The sequence below is a fragment of the Botryllus schlosseri genome, chromosome 11 (genome assembly GCF_051294905.1).
Source record: "Botryllus schlosseri isolate E-star chromosome 11, Bs_hap1, whole genome shotgun sequence".
Taxonomy (NCBI): Eukaryota; Metazoa; Chordata; class Ascidiacea; order Stolidobranchia; family Styelidae; genus Botryllus; species Botryllus schlosseri.
The window spans coordinates 9,305,455-9,323,379 of record NC_137246.1 but is presented as its reverse complement, the minus strand read 5'-3'; the positions used below and the strand labels follow the sequence as shown (position 1 = coordinate 9,323,379).

At 39.9% G+C, this 17,925-nt stretch overlaps 1 protein-coding gene across 2 annotated transcripts; it reads left to right on the top strand.

Moving 5' to 3' along the window:
- Positions 1-26: 26 nt before the first annotated feature.
- On the top strand, positions 27-16,088 carry LOC145451063 (tRNA (guanosine(18)-2'-O)-methyltransferase TARBP1-like). Of its 2 annotated transcripts, none has more exons than XM_080329547.1 (20): positions 27-1,226; positions 1,280-1,435; positions 3,686-3,919; positions 4,098-4,287; positions 4,340-4,535; positions 4,843-4,989; positions 5,047-5,300; positions 6,165-6,282; positions 6,352-6,605; positions 7,057-7,528; positions 8,334-8,479; positions 8,544-8,746; positions 11,641-11,782; positions 11,841-11,961; positions 12,023-12,126; positions 13,930-14,090; positions 14,148-14,367; positions 14,431-14,521; positions 15,363-15,567; positions 15,753-16,088. In XM_080329547.1, exons 1-20 carry the CDS (start codon positions 31-33, stop codon positions 15,928-15,930), a joined length of 4,788 nt encoding a protein of 1,595 aa, XP_080185673.1. In that variant the 5' UTR covers positions 27-30; the 3' UTR covers positions 15,931-16,088. The 2 variants fall into 2 exon arrangements, with proteins under 2 accessions (XP_080185673.1, XP_080185672.1); XM_080329546.1 differs by having other exon boundaries at positions 4,828-4,989.
- The last annotated feature ends 1,837 nt before the right edge of the window (positions 16,089-17,925 follow it).

The following is a 17,925-nucleotide window of genomic DNA, read 5'->3' as shown; positions in this document are numbered from 1 at the left end:
CGTCCAAGTTTCTTTAGATTTACATTAGTTATGTCTAATGTTGAGCAAGTGTTGTCACTTGCAATTAAATCTCAAGGATTACAAGTTCATAAATTATCAATTCAAGTTTTGACTGATCTTCGGGAGGCACTATCAAATGTTCCAATTGATTGTGAAGTGTTCCTCGAGAAATTACAAATATTAGCAACCGTCATCAGACTGCCAGAGTGTGGCGATGGCACAAAGAATGAAGGACTCATTGATGAAGCGCGGAAGATTTGGCTTCCTTTATTTGAAAGACTTACTGGCAATTTGTTTGATAGTTCTTCCAACAGAGCAATTGCCGGCTTTCTTGCTGAAATTGTTCTCCATTGCCACCGAGAAGCAGGAGGACGAACGGTGATTCAATCCATTGATTCCATTATTAGCAATTCAGGGGATAATTCCGATCTTGAGATAGTGAAAATGCAGAATGCCCTACTTGTGGTTGAACAAATTCTTAAATCCCCGTTACATCTCCCCACAACACAGAAGGTTCAGAAAGAACTTATACTACATTTGAGCAAAGTGATTACTTCAGCTGATGACACCATCATGCAAAGTTCTATCGGGCCACAGTTGATTCACGTATTCTTGAAAGGCTTCCTACTTGTGTCCAATGACGAAGTCTTCTTCCAGCAAATATGGAGTGATTTTGAGGAACTATGCCAATCGGTTAGTAATAAATTTCTGCGCTTTGACCAGGTCGGTCACGGTCAACTGCAGCGATGCCTCAAATTGATCGATGTTATCATGGAGATCTCCGTATCGAAAAAGGGAAATCCGATTTGGAGTAATATTATCGGGAAAAATGCTGCAAGTTTTCTCAACGGCTCGTACGTTTGGTTAGCAATTCAGCAGGGTTTGCTAAGCAAGGTAGCTCCTGTTAGAAAGCAAGCCCTGTTCGACTTGCGTCAAGCTTTGTTTGTGGTTCGGGAATATGACTTGACAATCGACACTAACACAAGCGATGAAGTTGACAGTACGTCGCTGTTTCATTGGTCCGAGGATTTCAAACGAGATTCCGCAGAATTCTGGCATTCGTTTATCCTCACGGTTGAGACACTTGAGGAGAATCAACTGCATGTTATAGCACCTGTTTTGATAAGATTCAACACCATGATCGAGAAAACAAGTTCCAGCCAATGTCCTATCCATACGTCGTGGGTTTCGGTTTTGTTACTGCGAATGATGCAGCATGAAAGCAAGTACGGCAATTTGAATTACCTGCTCTTACCAGTTTTAAATTGGTGAATTTTAGAGCCATCTCAAAGGAAGGATTGGTGATGTGTTTGAAATTGGACCCGCGTACCTGCCCCTTCTTGACTCAGTCTTCGGGAGCGAATATTCTAGAAAAGAGAAGTGGCGTGGGTGTCTTGTCGGCGTTGCAAGATGTCAATCTATTTTGTGACTACAAGTAAGCTGAGTTCGTACTAGCTATATGCCCAGGTTGTCAGGAAGTATGTTCTTCTACTTTTTTTGAAGCACTCAAGTATTTATGTTTTGGACTACTTCTACTTTAATAGTTCTTCAGGTAAACTACTGGGTACTGACTTTTTGCAATTTGGATTTCGAAAAGTAGAAAGTAAATTTAGGAAGGTGAAGTTTGCATCCAATACTAATGAAATTGTCGTAAGAACCGTCTGAAATAAATCCCGCATCACAACAATCGAATACGTGCTCCGAGACTGCACCAATTTGTAGCGTCATTTTGTTTTTGCTGTGAAAAAACACCTTGTTATTCCATCAGTAGCCAATTGCTAGCAAATCTAGCCTACATTTTGAAAGTAGGCTACTTTCTGGAGTATCAGTTAATTATTAAGATTTTCATCATTTCAAAACACCACTAGACCTTTATATTGTAATGACTCGAGTCAATTTGTGCATTGACTCGAGTCATTGTGCATGACCCAAACCAAGTCATATGACTCGAGACTAGGACGGCCAAGACAGACATTTCCTTGTAACTTCGAAAAAAAGTAAAGTCACTGCATTATTGGTATTTCGTCTAACAGACCTGATACTTGAAAAATAGGGCTAGAAACTGTTAGGACTGAGGAATATTAGCCTACGAAATTATTAATGCGAGCCATTCTACATCATTCGAGCAGAGTTGAAAAAAGTGTGTTGAACTGAAAACTAAACATTGAACACAATGACTTGGACTCGGACTTGAATTGAAAATGACTCGACTTGACTCGAGTCAAAACCATAAAGGTGAGATTGACTTGTGACTCGGAACCCTAGTTACTTGGTTACAGCCCTGTCTTATTGTAACTACCTCCTTAACCATACATTTCTACTTGTAACTACCTCTGAAAACCTCTGGCCATATAGTAATAGGTTTAATGGTATGTAGGTTTGCAGTCATTATTGTTAAGCGTAATCCAACCTGGTGCACTTTAGACAATGAGTCTATTTGCAGCAGGGTTGTAACCAAGTCACAAGGTTCCGAGTCGAAAAGTCATATTGACCTTTATAGTTTTGACTCGTGTCAAGTCGAGTCATTTTTTTAAAATTCACCACCAAGTCCAAGTCAGGGAGCAACGGGTCGAGTTCAAGTCATAGTGTTAAGATTCGAGTCATAGCTATTGTGTTTACTCTTCAATACCGAGTTCAACTCACTTAACTGTGAAACTCTTGGGCGATATCGAAGCCAAAAGCCTTGGATTGATAATATAATAATTTTACTCACTCCAAACATGTTTATTCAAACAGATAGAGACAGTTTCTGGGCCTAGTTTTCAGCTATCAGTCCTGATATACGAGACCGGAATAAGTCACATAGAATGAGTTGAGTCATACTCAATGATTTGAGTCAGTTAACCGATTGACTCAAGTCGAGTTAACAAAAAATTGCGACGCGAGTTCGACTTGAGTCGAGTCATGACTCTAGTAATTACAAGTTACAATCCTGATTTGTAGCTCAATAATGATGTCTTGATTTATTTTTTCTATCATTCCAAGAAAATATTCGGGTTCATTTCAATATGAATATACTATTCAACATTACTAGTTTGTGTTGATTTCTGAGAGACTTCTTTCAAAATTAAAATTTTCATTGATCGGCTGTACAGCATTGTAACTCTAGCATATTGGTTGGCATCAAATAACTCCTGGACATATTTTGGAGTATCGAATAACATCAAAAATAGATGTATTATATAGAAACTTCCGTATATTCAATTTTCAAAATCACGAGAGGATCAGGTTTTATCATACCGGTACCAATTTCTTGATTGAATTGGTAACATAGCCGAGTATAAGAATGACGCCAGATGTGCAATTGTCTTGTAAAAATCTGTTATTCGCTTGGAAGGAAATTTCTGTAAACTTCAAAAGATACAATATATTTAGTATATATTTCTAAGATATATATTTAAATTTATACTGAGCAATAGTGACATGTTTTATGTCATTAAAAACAGGTGTGACATAAACATGACGGTTCACAGTGGCATACTGTTCTTGGCAACCCCTCCTGCATCCAAGTTATATGATATTGCTGAATTCAAAATCGGTATAATTACAGGCAGAGAGATGGGTCTTGATTCATGTTACTAGATCATATAACACCCATCACTATTTGATGCCCTAACACACCACAGCTTTATTGAACGTTGCCAAAGCAAACTCGACAGTAGAATTTCTGTATTTTCTACTGCAGAGACTCTGCTACGGTGTATTGCGAAGGGAAGCTGCCCACTGTGGCTGAACTATTGGGAGAATTTTTCCGCAAATGCACTGCAGCCCACCCCAGTCCTTCCAAATTCTTGAAACACCTGCTCAGGTCCATCAACACCGTGAACTGGTCATCCATTGCCTTGTACTATTTTTGTCACGGCTTGCGAGGCATATCTGAACAGCAGGCTTGGGACGGAGAAGATCTACAAGAATTGAGGTTAGTAGCCTTATGCTGTGTGTTCATTAAAAGTGATACAAATAGTAGCAAAACAGGCTGTTTGCTGGCGCTTTTCTGATACCCCATACAACCTAAATCTTATGTGACTACAAATGTATCGATACTTAGGCCTATTTATTGACTGTTTTTGGCTTGATATACCATGCTTTTTCACCAGGTCTGTCATTTTGAAGTGCTTACGGACACAGGATGTTAGATTGCGACACAGCATTCTAGATCTACTTCTGCAATGTATGGTGAAGTTTACAAAATGCTGTGAATGTGAGTCGGATCATGCCTTGAATATCATGTCAGACGTGTCGGATGTGAAAGAGTTCTCTGACACATCCCCCTCTTCATTTTCCGCAGTGAGTTTTGGTGATTTTCTACACCACTTGCAATAAGACCTTCTTGTATTAGATTTTCAGTTGGTTGTGCACTCAATTTGAATATTTCGAAGACATGAAGCGCCGGCAATGGCAGGGTTTGGTGCACTATGTGTATGAAGCGATATCGCTGTATTGCAATCAAGTTTCGGAAGAGTCATTGAGTTCACTTCGAAAAAGATCCAAAATCAATGCGATCGTTACGTTGATTGCAGAAAAGTCTGTGAAAGGTGGGCGTATTATTGCTGTAATTTTTAATTGTGGTGTAATTCGTAAGTCTCACTGGAACATACATCGATGTTTGGCTAACAGATGATAAGATACAATCACCAAACACTGCTAGTTGCATCCTATTAAATAATGAAATACAATACCAACTTGACGAAACATCGATCTAATAGTGGTTGTCAGATTACTCCAACCTCAAATTTATTTGAAGACGTTATCGTATTTCAGTTGAGAAAACAACATATTCTGTAATTCTATGAAATGCTGCAGCAATAGCTATGCCTTTGCTCTCAGAATCTGAACAAAAAGACTTCTGGATACAAACCATTTCCATGTTGGAAGAGATAATCGGAAAAGGATCTACTCATCTTTATATGCCAAAAGAGAAAGTTGGCAGGGCTATTACCATGTTGAATTGCATTGTGACATCGTGGCTTGCCCGTCCGATCAAAAATGGTAACTGCAATTCAAGAATGGATGGTTTATGTTGCTAAACTTATGATATCATAATAGGAAAATCGGCCGTTTCCAGCATCGTTTGGAAGTCTCTAGCCAGCCTTCAATCCTACGCAGCAATGAGATTCTCAATGAACCCCGATCAGTCCGAAGATGTTTGCCTTTATCTTCAAACTTGGTCTCATCTATCTCTCTTTTTACGTGACACGATGCCGAAAGAACTTGGCTGCGAACGTATTTTTCGGGGATTCCTTCCATTGCTTTCTCTCGTAAAGCAGAGTCTCTGTCAAGTGTGGAGCGACGGAAACATAGTGAGTGGCTGCTTCAGTATTTCTCTAGACGCTAAAGGTAATGTGATCTGCTTACAAGTGCCAATGTCATTGATATCTCTGTTTTTTCGGTTAGTTTGAAGACATAGTCAAGCTAAAATGAGTAGAGCTATTCTTGTATTCCATTAATTTGATCTATGACATTTTATATTGGGTAATTTGATATGTAATTTTTTTGTTGACCATAGTCATTAGGTCAAGGGAAACACCAAGTGGTAAATTATACATCGCTGTATGCTATTTTGCAATGGGGTGACACTTCTCAGGACTCTCAATCCAATCTGCTTCATGGTTTGCACAATTGAAAACTCCATTTAGGCTTTGCTACATTATACTAATGGCTCAGTTAACTCGCTGGAGTTGGTGAGGAAAAATCGGGTGATTTTTAACATTTGAATTGATTTGAACAGGCAAATAATATTGCAGATTGAATTGAAATGCGCCAGCAAGACTTGACTGCTGTGATATTAACTATTTTCAAGCTCCTCTCCATTAATTCAATAAATATCAAATACATTTTTTAAATAGCATGATCTGGATCACGTCTGATGGTATTGTTAGTTAGTCAATGGCATAGATTTGCAGCGGAGACATGACTAAACCTATCCCTTAAGGATAGATCCATGGGACGCAGCTCATAATTGTGGATTTAGTCTCATTTGTTCCAATTGTTTGAGGCTTCAAATTCCAAACAAGTAGCATTGCCATTCATCCTATTTGTACTGCGAGTATTGTGGTGGAATATTATGCATTTGTCTAATAAATCAAGCAGGCCATATTATGCTGGTACTGCAATTATTTGATTGTGAGTTTACTGGAAATATTCAAGTTGTTATATTTTACTAGAGAACAGTGCGGGATTTGAAGATATCTGTTAGTTGCTTCTCGGTTCTCCATTATCTATGTCTGTTGGCAATGGAATTGAATACCACATTGGATGTACGTTTTTTATCAGAAATTCAAGGTACGTGTCCAAACCTTTATTCTGCGTCTATACTTTCCCTTCGGGACATATATCTTTTCCAATTTCCAGAGATCTCAAAACATTTTGACCTCTGCACTGACAGGGTCTCTGACAAATTACGTCGTGACGTAGAGATGAGAGATGTTGTCGTGGAGTATTCGCTCCATCAGTGGTCGTGCATTCCATTTGTCTTGCGTTTGGACGCGGCTGTCCACAACCTACTTCATCAAAAATTATTCAAGAGCTTCTTGAGTTGCTTGGACACTGTGACAGAAACTAACATACCACAGTATTTTACTGCACTTGGAACTGTAATATGTCATGTAAGTCTTTTTTAATATGACACTACATGATAGATATGGGCAGGTGTTTCGGAATTTGGTAAGTAAACTTGAGCAAAAAAGGATTTCATAGTTCAAAAGTTATATCACAAGTAAGCATACAGACATGTAAAACTACCCAGGTTTTTTCCTTATTTCCTGAAAAAAATCTTTGTCGAAGATGGTTTTCATGGTTCATCCTTTGTTTTTGGGGAAAATTTGGTAATTGTTTTTTCAGGATTGGTTATGTTTCAGATTTGGTGTATTTGTGTATAGTTTAAACAAATCACCAATGTTGTATGATATTGAACGATCTGTAGGTGTCAGAGTTGCTGGGTTTGTGTTCAGTTTTTACATCATTAATTGGATGACAAGCACCGTTAACATCCATGAATATTGCGTATGTGTTGAATTTGCACCACCTTTATTGCGATCTTCAAATGATACTTTCCAGAATAGCGAGAATCATGAAGAGAATGAGGATTGGATCTGCGAGTGCTTGGAATTGTCTTGGAAAGCGGTGTCGACGTTGTCGCAATCACCTTCCTTTTGGCCAGCTTACAAATCGTTTGTGTCAACAGCTTTTCAAGCCTCAACTTTGTCTCGAACGGCGCCGCAGAAGATTCAAGAAAAAGTCATCGAGCTATTGTCGAACATAGCCGATGCAGCGACGCTCAAGCCTAACATTTTGCGGTATCTGTGTGAAGTTTGCATCAACACTTGGATGAAGACAAGTATAAATTCTGATAACACGCCTTCCGGGATTCAAGATCCGAAGAAGTCATCGTCAGCAAGTGCTGATTGTCTGAAAATCCATTTGGATTTCATATTGCGATGTCTGACTTTTGGACATGTTCCGAAAAAAGAAGACCACGCTTTGCAGCATGCTTTGAGTTTGGCTTCTTCAGAGAGCGTCGATAACCAAGGTAAGTTCGTTCAGGTAGCCTATGGGAGTCGCTTACTTTAGTGTTCAGGGGGCTTTTACCTAAAAATTACTTCACAAACTAATCTACTCAGTTGGATTTCCTATTGAAATCGTTGCAACTTCTAGCTGGCATAGCGACCCGCTATAGCAACATAGGTTATTCCAACGGTCACAAAAACGAATCTTTTGATTTTGCAAGCTGAATGGGGCGAGTGATAAATGTCGGATGGGTGTTCCTAAAACACTTTTCAAACATACTCTCTCCCTATCTTTATTTGTTCCACAAACCCGAACAATACGTCTCTAAACAGCAATGTTTGTAACAGTAGGTTATTGGCAATTTCGAAATTAAAATGAATTTTCACAGTAGGATATTTCATGTCAGATGATTATTCTGATGTTGTGGCTAAGAAGTTTTAGCAGTTGTGGAGGAAAACTGCCTTATGCTTTCCTAATTTAAAAAAACTAAAAATTGGGTCATCAATCATTTTGCCAATTTAGAGGTCTTGCGGACCCCCTGAAATTGCTTCGCGGACCCCCGGTTGAGAACCTCTGATTTAGCTGTTACCAATGAATCCAACATGCGGTGAAATTAGTACTTGGTAACTTGGCCGTCCCTAATCGTGATCCTAACGTGGCCCTACTCCAAACCGAATACATTCATTTTCGAATTTATTTATAGAAGATTCATGCTCCACACTCATCATAATATCAGATATTGCATTTCTAATGCCAAATTCACCAAGTGCCAAGTTGATTGGTAACTGTAGCCAGTCAAATGTCTTTACTGTTGCTCAATTTTCTAGGTAATTCGGCCAGCCTTTCGTATCATTATATTCGAATATCGGCCCTTTCGCTTCTACTTCAACTGGACCCCGAGTCGCCTTCCGATTGCGCTTTCGTCACATCCGTTTTCAAGCAATTGATGAATTTTGATATTGAACTCACTTTGGTATGTTGAACGTCATGCGCGGGGATATCACTCAGACAGTTTAGCATTGGTTTATCGACTGCAGAAAAAGTCTCGCTATCACCACGGGTCGCTTCAGCATCATGTGAAGACCGGTATTTATCAAGCGATATTAGCTTTGTTACCGTTCGTGTCTGGCTCGGAAGATTACGGTCTCATCGTCGAACATATAATGAGACAACTTCAAAACGACGCTCAACCGTCTGTCAGATACCTGATGGAGTGGATTTTAGCCAGCACTATCTCAGGGTAGGTAACTACAACGGCACACTGATAAAGGACTGCAATCTGTTGTTGTGTCCTCACTAGGGTTGTCCAAAATTTGGAAAATCTCGCGAATGTTGGGTATCAATGTCTTATTCTATAGATTATTGATAAAAAACAGTAATGAGCCTGAAATACGCTCACAGGAAGGTCGTTAAGATTTGTCGCAAAGCGTTTGAAAGTAGCGACCGACGAGTGGGCGTGCCAGCGACCATAGAACGACCACAAGACTAGTAATCACGAAATCGCGACTCTCGATTGGCTAATCGGCTATGCTTCAATGATCACGACGGTGGTGGCTTGCTGATTAGTTGTTAAAAGAGTTTGCTAACGGCGGTGATTCTGTAAGCGCATTGTAGGTTGGTTCCCAGATAATGATTTAAGATTAGTTCAGGACATGTTGAGTTACTAAATACATGTTGATGAAAAAACAACAGCTGATTCACATAAACTTGAAGCATGACTGGCTTATTGTGAAGGAAACCGCAGTAGCCCACATGTCTGTTTTGACCTAGGGAAAGCGCAGAACACGCGGATAAATATTGCAAAGACGCTTATGCAAGTGGCGAACGAATTTCTTGTTTCAGAAGGAATGCATCATCATTGAATACAAATATAAAGCTTAACAATGACACTACTTTGTCTGATCTTATTAGGCTCCAGCCGTGCCATATAACTAAAGTCTTGAATGCTCTTAGGATTGGCTGAATCATCCGTTTATGCTGGGTACTTATTAGACTCTTACAGCAAAATGAATTCACTCGTAAGTGCTGTCAAAGTCGTCAATGGTGCCGTAGAAGGAGGTGTAATGGTAAGCACAGACTATGCTGGTATGACCGCTACAAATGCTGGAATCAAACCAGACATGGAAGTAAATGAGCTTAAAATGCAATTACAGCGGTTCGATGGTTACATTTATTCAGGGTTTCAATATATAAGCTATCTGGTCGGCCCATATAACATCTTCTGAGCAGATAAGATTTTGTGTGCAATCATCTCACATATGGTGTGCTGCACCAGTTTGCGATGACTAATATTCTTTACTTACGCCCAGAAAAGTAGGAGCACTGACGTAATTGCAACCATAACTAGGTATTTGTCGGATTTATATTTAGTTCTAAAAGTGCACAATAATTCGCTGTTTCGTCACTGTCATGCTTGCAATTCTCTAAGGCTAAACTAAACAAGCAAACTGTATTTTTAATTGTCATGCCAGCATAGTCTGTGCTTACCTTTTCAACGCTTTGTGCGGCATCATTGACGACTTTGACAGCACTTTAAGAGTGAATTCATTTTGCTGCAAGAGTCTAATAAGTCCCCAGCATAAACGGCTTATTCAGCCAATCCTTGGAGCATTCTAGACTTCAATTATATACCAGGACTGGATCCTAATAAGATCAGACAAAGTACTGTCATCAAGCTTTATATTTGTATTTAATGATGATACATCCTTTCTGAAACAAGAAATTCGATCACCACTTGCATATAAGTGCCTTTGCAATATTTCTCCGCCGGTTCTTTGCTTTCCCTCGGTCAAAACAGACACGTAGGCTGAGGCCGTTTCTCTCACAGTAAGCCAGTCATGCTCTAAGTTTGTGTGAAGCAGCTGTTGCTTGTTCATCATCATGTTTTTAGTAACTCAACATGTTCTGAACTCATCTTAAATCATTATCTGCCAACCAACCTACAATGCGCTTACGGAATCACCGCTGTTAACACACTCTTTAACAACTAATCAGCAAGCCACCACCGTCGTGATCATTGAAGCATAGCCGATTAGCCAATCGAGAGTCGCGATTTCGTGATTACTAGTCTTGTGGCCGTTCTATGGCCGCTGACACGCCCACTCGTCGGTCGCTACTTTCAAACGCTTTGCGACAAATCTTAACGACCTTCCTGTGAGCGTATTCCAGGCTCATTGCTGTTTTTTATCACTAATCTATAGAATAAGACATTGATACCCAACATTTTTGAGATTTTCCAAATTTTGGACAACCCTAGTCCTCACGTTAATTTATTTCCCAATTGAATATACGGTTGAAGGACGATTGTTCAGTTTTTATTTTCACTGGATGACAGATATGCAATATGCATCGACAACAATCTGTCTTTTATTTATCTCTGACTTTGTCAATCTCTAATTTGTAGTCTATTCGTAGTTGGTTATTCGTTGCTTTTCAAACTGGTTTGATGTTGAACAGAATCTGTAGATCTAAATTATACTTTTGTTCTTCTTGTCATTGATTTTCGTTGTAATTAGGGATGGGCGTAATCAAGTACCTGTGTGATTTGATTCAAATTTTAACCAATTTTTGGGTGTGGTTCATTATAAGATTAAAACATAATGTCATACAGACCGGGAATTTGAAAAACTGAGATATGCAGCCTGCCTTATGTTCGACCACAAATAAGGTAATGTCAGTTCAACTTGATCATACATAATGTCGTATGTGTCTAAGCTACCATAACTATGACTTGACCGTGGTTGATCACTACTTCCCAGAAATGGTAACCCTTTTGCCATGTTTTTTTTTATTCTACGATAAGAAGGAATCATCCAGACGATCAGTTTTAAGAGCTTCTGGAAGGTACAGTGCTTCACTATAAAATTAAATAGTTAGTCAAAAATACTCGGGTTTATTTCAATGTGAATATACTATTCAATTGCAATAATTTTCCTTGAAAATCATTCCTAGTCACAAGAAGTGTATAAATCCATTACTCGAAAAAATTGACTGAAAATGTCTGACTCAAACCATTGTTCCAGCTCTAGCTATAACGCATTGGAATACGCCTGTAATTGTATTTCGGTGGCGGTGATCATCAACAAGCCATCAGTTGAATAAGGGTTTGTTGTGAAAATTCGAAATTTCTTTCAGACTACGACATGGCGAGGCGTTGCTGATGGAGCAATTGACTTGCGGTGTTGCCGAAGCGAGTGGCGGGGCAAAATTCTCCGCCATATGCTCATATCTCACCACTGCGCTATTTGTCGGGCTGTCGAAACCTGCAAATTTACAAGTGAGCAGCATCTGTTTTGTGAAGTTTTGCTCTTCTCTCCAGCCCTTATGTTTTCCAGGACGACTATTTCCTGAGACTTCTGGATATTTGCTGGCCGTGGTGCATGTGTCAGCAATTTTCTATTCGCCTGTACGCACTCGCGGTGATACTGCGTATCCAGATTCATTTCGAGAACGGAGGTTTGGCGATTGGCACTGTGATGGTGGAATTTACTGTATCATTGATACCTCATCCATTTAGGGAAGATTCATGTTTTGACGGAAAAATACCCAGCTCTGGCATCGTGTATGTTGTTCGCCGATGGCGCTACAGGCAATGTGGGGAAGAATTGGGACAAAATGAAGGTAATTCATATGTCCCAATTTCATCACTTATTCATTAGATTAAGATTAACAACTTTTTAAGTACTTCTCATTTAATTCAACTTCGAACAACAGCCTTCAAAGAGTATTAACTAGAGGTCAACCGATTATCGACCTGGCTGATTATCGAGGCCGATATTTGGATCCTTATCAATTATCGATATCGACCTATGAAGCCAGTATCGCGGCCGATATTTTATATATCAAAAAAAAATTAAAAATATTGGAAATTCAATGCTGCGTGTTTTCAATCTGAAGAAATCGACGCCGATGCGTGACAGATTTACCCTTGCAGGACGGGTTTAACTGGGTTAGCATGCAGACAAACTATGCTTCCTGCATTACAATCTACCTCTACTGGACTGGTCTGCAATTCTGTATCACGTTTTGCTTGTTTAGTTGTCCCAAATTTCAATCAATGTGCACAATTAAGCAATAATTCATTTTAATATCAGTTTTCTCGTTTGTTATTTAGCTTTCTGTGGCATGTACAAGTACCATCTTGCCTAATACATAATGTTTTTGGTGAAATTGTTATCTGCTCCTTCTATATTAATATCGGCCTATGATATCGGTTATCGGCCTAGCGATTGTGTCGATAATAATCGTTATCGGTATCTGCGTGCGAAAATCAACATCGGTCGACCTCTAGTATTAACGTCCTAGTGGTGGCTAAGCAGAGATTTGAGACGAGGCTAAATACTTGAGGATTTTGGTCTACTTACAAATAGGGATCAAGACCCCATATTAATGAATAATATATCAGAAAATGACTTGCTACTATACGACTCACTCCAAGCGCATTGCAATCATTTTCATCAGAAATGCCGACGCTGCCAAGCCGCGATTAGTGACCGTTTACCAACTTATTTGTGGATATTGCTATTACGATATCTTAACATCTATGGTTCATTTAGTGTTACTGGGGCATTGGTGCACAGTAATAACATTAGTTCATTTGTATGCTCGATTTAATGTAGAAGTGGAACTCACTTCCGATCATTGAATTTAATTTCGAGTCAAGGCAGTAAATGAATGAAACCATACAATGTTAGGCTTACCATATTTTGGAAATGTAAAAAGACGACACTTTTTCAGAAATTTCAGACATGCAAAACTGGAGAAGAATTCTCAAAATCCGGCAAATTTTTCCCACTTCGTGATCGGTTGACTAAAAAAAAAAAGGTCATCACTTCCGCTCAGAGCTCAAAATAACGTTTTTCTCTCTACATTGCCAGGTGGATGACTAAAAAAAAGGTCTTCTTTTCGCTCAGAGCTTAAATCACCACTTTTCCCTCCGAAATACCCGCCGGAGCTTCACTTCTGCGCTAATTTACGGCATATCACTCGCGATTTCCTCTAAATCTGACCTAAATTTTCAAAAAAGAGGACAAAAGGGCGTCCTCCGAGGGCACTTTAAAAAAGTCAAAAAAGAGGACAAATCCTCTTAAAAGAGGACGTATGGTAAGCCTATACAATGTGTACCTCCAGGAATTTTTATCATTTTCCAAGTAGAAGAGATCATTTACAAGACGATGAATGGAGCATTTTGTGATCGATGACCATGTTTTGACAGCTTCAAGTCTTGATGATATTTCTGATTCTTTGCATACTGTTACTTATACATCGAGTGATATTGGTATAAAACCTTACAACTTAGTGTTCCGAGCATTGCTGTAAGGTTAAGAAATTTAATGAAAAGGAATCATTGAAAATAATATCGTCCAGAATATTTTATTCATCCGGTCATGTTATAATTGTTTTAGTCCTGATCCCACCTTACAGGACAACTTCTTTCTGTTTGACTTTCATCCCGTTCGAGATTATTCTCTGGAAACTATTTACATCAATCTTCCGAGGCTGCGCAATATGCTATATCATCCGAATACCAATGACTTGTCAGCCGCTTCCGTTAGCATGGCTACGTCTGCCCTGTTCAAGACGGGGTAAGATATTACTTCTTTAGGCCCCACAGGATTTTTTTTTACCTCTGTTGCATTTAGGTTATCTTTGTGGAATCGTGACGAATGTCTCCGAAAAAGGGGACCTACGAAATGGATCCCGCAAGAGCCAAAGTCAACTGCAGAACACAGTGTGGATCAGTCGCAGCGCTACCGTAAAAATTTTGGGGGAGACGCCGATGTAAATCCTGCATGTGACAACGTGCAGAAAAAGATCATGCCTTGGCTGGATTTGGCAGAGTCCGCCTTGCAGACCGATGAGGTGCAGTTTCTCTTTGATATCATTTTTTTTTAAATTTCTTTCATTTATTTATGCAATTTTTAGGCTGTGCGTCCGCCCGGGCTGATTTTGGTTGCTTCGCTGATCGATAAATCTTCCAACCTCGGCGGATTGACGAGAACATGCGAAATTTTCGGTTAGAATCTATTTCTCATGGCTGTATGTCGCTGTGATTGTTGCATTAAGAGATCCCTTTCGTATGTCGATGATATCCCTGCTGTCTGCGGCAGAGTCTCCGCACCTTATTTACACCGTGGCTCCCTTTGAAATTTTAAACACCAACCTTAAGAAATAATAAAATGATGGGATTTTAAACTGCAATATACAGTAATCGGTAATTGTAATTATGAAATGATGTAAATATAATCAGGGTTGTAATGACTCGAGTCACGATTTTCTGATGACTCGATTTGACTCGAGTCATTTTCTCAAAATACGGAAATGACTCGACTCGAGTCATTGCGCATGACTCGGGACTCAGTCGGCAAAGACCGACATTTCATTGTAATTTCGAGGAATAGTCAAGTAACTACATTATTGGGATTTCGTCTATTGGTGCTGGTACTCGAAAATGCGAGAAGAAACTACCACAAGTGAGGAAAATTAGTATATTATAAATGCGAACCATTCGATCTCACCAAACAGAGTTACGAAAAGTGAGTTTACAAGGCTTTAACTGAAAACTGAGCAGTCAAGACAATGATTTGGACTCGGACTCGGCTCTCTTCTCGCTGACTTGGACCGGACTTGACTCGGTGGTAAGTTAAAAATGACTCGACTTGACTCGAGTCAAAATTGTAAAAGTGAGATTGACTTGTGACTCGGTTACAACCATGAATATAATAGAAGTAACACGGTGGTTAATTAAATAGTTACTTGTGCTTTGAATCTGAATATAGACTTCTCACACCAATTCCAAATGTCAGGTGCATTGCACGTTGAAAAATGGAACAGTATTGAGAAATCATGTACTTCAGGCGCTGAAGCTATGGTGGTCCAATCGTCTGCCTGCACTGCTGATAAAGTTTATCAGTCGCTGTCGGTGACTGCCCACCAGTGGCTTCCGATGAAAGAAATCAAGCCGTGGGCGCTGGAGGATTATCTTTCGAAAATGAGAGATCGTGGATACACTTTGGTGGGGGTGGAGCAAACTGCTCAAAGCGTTTGCATGTCGGCGTTCAGGTACGACGGATAGATTTTAGCTACAGTTTGAATACTGCGCCTTTCTTAGAGAAATGACTGCAGCCAAAATGTATTCAAACTTCAACTTCTAACAGGGTCCATGTCGCTGCGATTAGGAGGTTGCTTTTAGTCCCACGAATTTTAGTTGATTCAGTCGCACGAATTGACCCAAACCATGTTTGCAGGTTCCCTCGAAAATGCGTTCTTGTACTTGGAAATGAAAAAGAAGGAATTCCTCTCGGGATTTTGAAAGTTATGGACGTTTGCTTACAGATACCACAAAAGGGCATCGTTAGGTCTTTGAACGTACATGTCAGTGGTGCGATCGCCATATGGGAGTACACGAGGCAACATTTGGTGTGATATATTCACGGGATTGATGCATGGATCGCTGACCTCCAGCAGAACTGCCGGCGCCAGTGCGTGTGTCCCTCATTCATTTCTAGCCTTTCATCCATTCATTTTAGCCTATCCTATAGCGCAATCATGGTATTGGTGTCAATATATGTTGTTTGGTTGTATTGGTGTTTGTTGTGTTTAAAGTAGGCACGGAGGGCTGTATTAGGAACTGGTTTGACAATGAAACTCAGTCGAACACCCCCAAATCAGCCTCGAATTCCGCATTGTGATGAGGTTTAGCTTTGTGACGCAACAATGCTATCTGAATCTTTGTTCGGACCTGCAGTCTCGTTTTGACAGACAGAATTGCTACGTCACAAGTCAGACTCTATCGCAATGCGAAATTCGAGGCTGATTCTGGGGGGTTCCAGGGCCATGGGCAGCATACAATTTATATTTTCACAATATATACAGCAGCACTTTTCCATTGAAACCCGTTTATCAAATTTAGCGCTCGGCAAACCGGTTAGAAATAGCCTCAAAAGTTCCTCTGGTCAAATGGCAAGTATGACGAAGGCTAAATGCAGTGATCCGTTCAATCTCGCTGTGTCCACAACATTCAGGACACTATGGCGGTACTATCCATAGCAATCTGTAACGAAGTGTTTCTAAGCAGAAATACGAGCCTTACCGAGGTTATAATCGGACCCTTCCAAATGGATTAGCAAATGCACTAAGCTAGGGTAGGGTTACCACAGTGGCGGCTCGTGATAATATCGGGTGGTGGGGCAAGGGCCACAAGCGACTTGTTATCAATATGACGTCACAGTGGCGTTTTTCAACGTTCAAAAGTAACTTAATCATGGTCACATGAATTTCCCGAAAACAATGATTTTTAACGTAGGTGCCGCGAGAGGTTTGACGGTGCCGTGACTTGAAGTGCGGTAACAAATGTTTTATTCTTTGTTTTTTATTCAAATGATTATTTTACAAAATGTACGCGAACTAAGAATCGTTTCCATGCCACGAATCAATCATCAGGGTATCCTTAGTAGCATGCGTTATGATTTCGTGGTAGAGATTACGCAAGCGCCGAGTAAGACTGTACCAAAACATACACAGACCAACTATACCTACAAAGAGCATTCGCATGACACTTTGTGGCGTTTTAATCGTACCATGCTCAGCAATTCTGTAAAGTGCTGCAGCGCTTCCGACCCGATTTGTATATGGTAGGATTCGCGTCCCGAAAGCGAGTCAAATCGATTTGCCCGCGTTTTTCTAAGCCCGTCCGAAAGTGTTTGGTACACGATCCTGATGCGTTACGACCAGGGGATAGGCAACCAAAGCGGTGGCACCCATAAACGTAAAATATTATAAAAGGCAAGCTGTTATCCATTGAAGATTAATTACGAGTCTGCCTGCCATCATTCAAGCAGGAATCCAAGCATTGTGTTAAATTGAAATGCGAGCACATATCGCATTAAACAATTTCATGAATCAATTATTTCATCTTGATGAATTTTTCACTTCTTTTTCCCTAGCCATAACAAAATATATCGGTAAATTAACTGTCAGTGTACCTCGGATAAAAAGGATGAAAACCACTCACTTTTCCTCAGCCATAGACATGGTTGAGTTACCTGGGCTCACTTGATTGAAATTATTCGGAAAGAACATGATGTGTACAGTCGTCCGCCCACCCGCATTAATTTATGTCTTTTATAAGCGCGACGTGATTTCTTATTAGCAAAATGTTCAATAACGAGTTTATTGAAATCAGGAATTCCCAGAACCACATCGTTGTGAATCGAGAGATCAGCCAACGCATTAAGCTTATCTTGGCCCATCCTGTTTCTGGGAAAGGTCTTGATACGTTTCAATGTGCTGAAACTGCGCTCGGATTCCGCGGATGAAATCGGGGTGGTCAAAATGATATTCAGAAAGCTAGTTACTGTAGCAAAGTTGATCGAAAGCGAATTTTCAACTAGGAATTTTGAAAGTTCACTAGTGGTTTTA

Coding starts and splice junctions, on each gene's coding strand:
- LOC145451063 (XM_080329546.1), top strand. CDS start 31: ATGTCTAATGTTGAGCAAGTGTTGTCACTTGCAATTAAATCTCAAGGA. Junction 3,920..4,097: donor GAAGATCTACAAGAATTGAG/GTTAGTAGCCTT, acceptor CTTTTTCACCAG/GTCTGTCATTTTGAAGTGCT. Junction 8,480..8,543: donor TTGATATTGAACTCACTTTG/GTATGTTGAACG, acceptor TATCGACTGCAG/AAAAAGTCTCGCTATCACCA.